This window comes from Mobula hypostoma, chromosome X1 (genome assembly GCF_963921235.1).
Source record: "Mobula hypostoma chromosome X1, sMobHyp1.1, whole genome shotgun sequence".
Classification (NCBI taxonomy): domain Eukaryota; kingdom Metazoa; phylum Chordata; class Chondrichthyes; order Myliobatiformes; family Myliobatidae; genus Mobula; species Mobula hypostoma.
The window spans coordinates 19910066-19916065 of NC_086128.1; the positions used below are offsets into that span (position 1 = coordinate 19910066).

A 6000-nucleotide genomic window follows, 5' to 3' on the forward strand; every position below is an offset into this window, starting at 1 on the left:
GGAGAGAACAGAACTGGACCCAGTGCTGATGGTGGGAGAGGCCAGAACAGAATCCAGTGCTGATGGTGGAAGAGACCAAAAGTGGATCCAGTGCACACAGTGGGAGAGAACAGAACATGAAATATTGATCATGAGTTTAGTTACAATTGGGTTCCCATCCCTTCACCTGAATCAAGATCAGACAATGAACCGCTGTCATGTTTCAACACTGGCAAATTCAAAATGTAAGGAAGGAGTTAATTAGTTTCTCTAAAGTCTACTGTCATTATGCTGGTATTGATTTGTATGTATCATATGAATATTAACCTTCACCCTTTGTCTATACAGCAGAGAAGTGAAAGTTAATTAGGCAAGAGCGATTACAATTCAATGGCCAGTTCATTCTCTATTAACCACAATTAAAAGACATACCAAGGAAGCTGAGTCATGTACTGTACTTCAGAGAACTTTAATCAGTTGAGAACAAGTTCAGAAAATCAGAAAGCTTTGTGACAATAAAATGTCTGATTTATCTGATTTAACTGGAAAGAACTGACAGAAGCTGAGGCAAAATGGAAGGTTTCTCTTGATCTAATGACAATTTGAGGCATCAAGAGTGGAACTGGTGATAAGACGATAAATAAAATTGGTTTAAGATTTTCATCTGGAATCGAACTATGGGATTCTTGAAAGAAATTAGAGTCACACACTCACAGAAAGCCACACCACAGAAACAGGCGCTTTGGCCCTTCTAGACCATGTTGAAACATTTAAGCTGCTGGGTCCCATTGACCTGCACCCAGACATAGCCCATTGTAATCATCCCATCCAAACTTCTCTGAAATGTTGAAATCGACCCCATATCCACCACGTGTGCAGGCTGATTGTTCCACACTCACGGCATTCTCTGCATGAATACGTTTCCCCTCATGTTCCCTGAGACCTCTTTTCACCTTTCACCCTTAACCCATGGCCTTGAGTTGAGACTCACCCAACCTCAGTGGAAAAAGCCTGCTTGCATTTACCCTATCTATACCCCTGGTAATCTTGGACCTTAGCTTCAATTCAGCCAAGCTGAAAAATGGTTGAGGTCATGAAGAGTGTTAAGGGAACGTCAACATTTTAACTCCTTGCATTCAGTTTGTTGAGGCCAAGAATGTATTGTAAGCTCGAAGTAGTGAGACATCTGAATCATATCCTAAAATGATGTTTTTGGTGAAGCAGCCTACTCAGATGGGGAACAGGGTCTGACACTGGGACACATAGAAACTAAAAACACACAGGGTGTACAGGACCTGACACTGGGGGACACACACAAGGTGTACAGGGTCTGACACCGGGATGCGCACTCACAGGCATTGGGGGTATAGGATCTGGCACCGACACACACACGCAGGGTATACTGGGTCTGACATTGGGGGACACACACACACACACACACTCAAATGCACGGGGTTTACATGATCTTACACAGGGACACTCTCTCTCCCTCTCAGACACTCACACACAATCACGCACACACACAGACACATAAACACACACACACACACACACACACACACACACACACGGTGTACAGGATATAACATTGGGACACACGGTGTACAGGGTCTGACACTAGGGAACACAGAAGGTGTACAGGGTCTGACTCTAGGGCATATACGTGCACACACACACACACGGTGTACAGGACCTAACACTGGGACACACTCATGGTGTACAGGGTCTGACTCCAGGGCACACGTGCACGCGCGTACACAAACACACACACAGAAACACACGGGGCTTACATGATCTTACATAGGGACACTCTCTCACACACACTCACACACTCACAGTGTATAGAGTCTGACACTAGGGAACACAGAAGTTGTACAGGGTCTGACTCTAGGACGGACACACACACACACACACACACACACACACACACACACGTGGTGTACAAGGTCCGACAGTGGGACACACACACAGAGTGTACAAGTTCTGACAGTTTGACGCACACACGGTGTACAGGATCTAACATTGGGACGCACTCATGGTGTACAGGGTCTGACACTAGGGCACACAGAAGTTTTACAGGGTCTGACTCTAGGACACACACAGGGTGTATACAGATTCTGACACTGGGACACACACACACACACACAGGGTTTACAGGGTCTGACACTGGGACACACACATACCCACACCCACACACAGACACACACACACACCCAAAAACATACACACACACATACACAGGGTGTACAGGGTATGGCACTGAGACACACACACACTGAGTGTACAAGGTCTGTCGCTGGGATACACACGGACCAGCAGACACACACGCACACTCAGGGTGTAAAGTGTCTGACACTGAGACACACACACACACATACACACAGGGTGTACAGGTTCTGACACTAGGACACATACACACACACACACACACACACACACACACACGCAGACACACACACACATACACACAAACCCACAAACCCACGCAGTGTACAGGGTCCGACAGTGGGACACACACACAGAGTTTACAAGTTCTGACAGTTTGACACATGCACACAAGCGTGAGCGTGCACGTACACACACACTCACAGAGGGTGTATGCAGGTTCTGACACTGAGACACACACACACATACACACAGGGTGTACAGGTTCTGACACTAGGATGGACACACACACATGCACACACACACACGCACACACACACAAACTGATGTGTACAGGGTACAAGTTCTGACAGCTTCACACACACACACACACGGCATACAGGGTCTAACACTGGGACACACAAACACACATACATACACACATACAGGGTGTATAGAATCTGCACACACACAATTGGTGTACAGGGTCTGACATTCGGACACACACACATACACACACAAACGCACACACAGTGTGTAGTGTCTGACACTGGGATATACACATGCACAGGATGTACAGGTCTGGCACAAGGACACACACACACACACACACACACACACACACACACACACACATGCACACATACACATACAGGGTATACAGGGTCTGACAGTGGGACAACTCAGGTGTCAAGTTAAATCTGGTAAATTGGATCTGACAGCAGCTTGGTGATTGGAAAGAGATGAGGATCATGTAGAGCTGTATGTTGTTTTTATTGAAAGTCTTGTCCATTGTTGTACACTGGGGATCAGTGTGTCAATATACAGTTGGTTCGATACATTATCAATCTGGGCATGAGTGTTGCAGGTAAGTTTAGGGTTGAAGCAAGGAATTATGGTGGTGTTGGTTGTGTGGAGAGTAGGTTTGCCTCCTGGATAATGATGATTCACTGCTAATGTGGACAGAGAAATTGCATATGATACTTAATCCTGAAAAATCCCTTTTTTTGGGAGGAATGGTAAGGCTAGCATGCAGACAATGAATGGCAGGACGTTGGGAATTCCCGAGGAACAGAAGGGCATTGGGTACATGCCCAAGGGTCCCTGCATGTTGGCAGCAGAGGTAGATTAGTTGGTTTAGAAGGTATGCAGGATGCTGGTCTTCAATAGGCAAGGAACAGAATACAGGAGCAGGGTGTTCTGGTACGGTTTTATCAAACGCTGGTTAGGCCACAGCACTGTGTACAGTTATGGTCACATTCCTGTAGGAGGGATGTGTCTGCACTGGAGAGAATGCAGAGGAAATTCGCCAGGATGGAGACACAACAGACTGCAGACGCTGGGAACAGGAGTGGAAAAAATGAACTGAAAGAGGGACTCAGCAGGTCAGGCAGCCTCCGTGGAGTGAGATAGACAGTTGGTGCTTCGAGTCAAGAGCTTTCAATCAGCCCTGTATGATGGGGTCTGGCAGTCAGACACACACACACACACACACACACACTCTGTGTACAGGAGCTGACATTGGGACACGCACCCAAGGTACACAGGGAGCTGAAACCGAGGCAGGCAGAATCCATACAGCTCCAGTCTTGTGATCGTTTGCTGTAGAATGGCATGAAAAGCTAATAGCAAGTTCTGTTGCTGCTCACTCTCCTGTGACCACTGGTGGAATGTAATGGAACTGTAATGACAACAGGCCGGCACAGTGGTGTGGTCTCCACCACCACCCCCACAACCTCTCCCCCACATCCCACCCCCTTCACTGCCCTGCCTGTTTAATCAGTAACATAGGTCATGTGCTCATTGTGGCCTACCCAGGGAGCTGCGCCCTGCATCACTTTGTCTTTAGAGGAGAAACTGGAAATTCAACCCCCACCATCAAAATCTCATGGTACTATAGACTATAAACATATTTTTGAACTATTAACCATGAAGCCACAAATAGGAAAACATGTCCCTGCAATGTTTTGTGAAATACCACAAATTGACTTGGCTGACTTTTGTCCCCTTGATACGATGTTGTAATCAGAGTGGCTGCGGGCTGTACTCACCAAATTTCTGCTCACAGCTCACCCTCCAGTCCTTCTGCTCCTGGGCTCCTCGATCTACTTGGTTGGGTGCCGGCCTTTGTACCGACTCACAAGAGATACGCAGGGTGTTGTAATCTTCCAAGAGGTTGTAGTGGTGACCTTCTAATCTAGAAGATACACACAAGCTCTTTGCCCCAGTTTTTGGGGACTGTTTTTAACTCTTCCCTCTGACTCATCACTGTGATTTAATTACTCTCTCTCTCTCTCTCTCTCTCTCTCTCTCTCGCTCTCTCTCTCTCTCTCTCTCTCTCTGTCCTCTCTCAGTCTTTCACACAGGGTGTCGTCAAAGTCAAATTTATTGTCACGAGCACAAGTGGCACAAGTACAATGAAAAACTTACCTGCCCAGCAGCATCACAGACACGGAGCACCATTGGAATGAAAATCAGGTTTACTATCACTGACATACGTTGTGAAATGTGTTTGTTTGTGATAACAGTGCAGTGCAAATCATTTAAAAATTACTATAAGTTACAAAAGTAAGTAAATGTTGAAAAAGATGAATAATGAGGTGGTGTTTATGGGTTCATGGACCATTCAGAAATCTGATAGCGGAAGGGAAGAAGCTGTTCTTAAAACTATAAAATAGCAATGTAGCAATAAAAATTACAAACAGCATTCGCCAGTAAGACATAAATTAAACACAATAAAGGGCACAGGATTGCTGCCTGTGCCACACGACAGTGAGGATAGAAATAGAATGAGACGGCAGATAAATGCGTGGCTGAGGGATTGGAGTAGGGGGCAGGGATTCAGATTTCTGGATCATTGGGACTTCTTCTGGGGCAGGTGTGACCTGTACAAAAGGGAGAGGTTGCACTTGAATCCAAGGTTTACTAGAGCTGTTGGGAGTGGTTTAAACTAACATGGCAGGGGGATGGGAACCAGTGTGATAGAGTTGAGGATCAGCCAGCAGGTTTACAAGTAGATTATGGATGTAACATGAAAGTAAGGAAGGACAAGCCTTACAAATTCAAGAGGGTGAAAAATGCAGGACTGAAGGTGTTGTATTTAAATGTGCATAGCATTCGGAATAAGATGGATAAACTCATGGCACAGTTAGAGATTGGTCTGTTTGATGTTGTGGCATCACTGAGTCATGGCTGAAAGAAGGCCATAGTTGGGAGCTTAACATCAAAGGATATACTTTGTATCAAAAGGACAGGTAGGAAGGCAAAGGCAGTGATGTGGCTCTGTTGGTAAGAGATGGAATTACATCTTTAGAAAGAGGTGACATAGGGTCAGAGAATGTTGAATCTTTGTTGGTGGAGTTAAGAAACTGCAAGGGTAAAAAAAAGCATTCTGGGAATCATATATAGGGGTCCAAATAGTAGCCAAGATATGGTGTTGAGATTGCATGTGGAGCTGGAAAAGGCATGTAATAAGGGTCATGTCACAATTGTAATGGACTTCAATATGCAAGGAGATTGGGAAAATCAGGTCAGATCTCAAGAGAGGGTATTTGTTGAATGCCAAAGTGATGGCTTTATGGAGCAGCTTGTGCTTGAGCCTACTCTGGGAAAGGCCATCTTGGATTGGGCATTGCATAGTAGCCCAGATCTTATTAG

General features: G+C 45.7%; 1 protein-coding gene across 4 annotated transcripts in view; it reads right to left on the minus strand.

Moving 5' to 3' along the window:
- Positions 1 to 4891, minus strand: part of LOC134340452 (sterol O-acyltransferase 2-like) — a 46904-nt gene extending 42013 nt beyond the window's left edge. Inside the window, exon 1 of one of the 4 annotated variants that reach the window (XM_063037733.1) lies at positions 4774 to 4891. In XM_063037733.1, coding sequence (XP_062893803.1) covers positions 4774 to 4787 — 14 coding nt within the window. In that variant the 5' untranslated portion in view covers positions 4788 to 4891. Of the gene's footprint in view, positions 1 to 4394; positions 4684 to 4773 lie in introns of those variants that run through there. The other 3 variants (XM_063037731.1, XM_063037735.1, XM_063037734.1) reach the window with 3 other exon arrangements.
- Positions 4892 to 6000: the final 1109 nt, after the last annotated feature.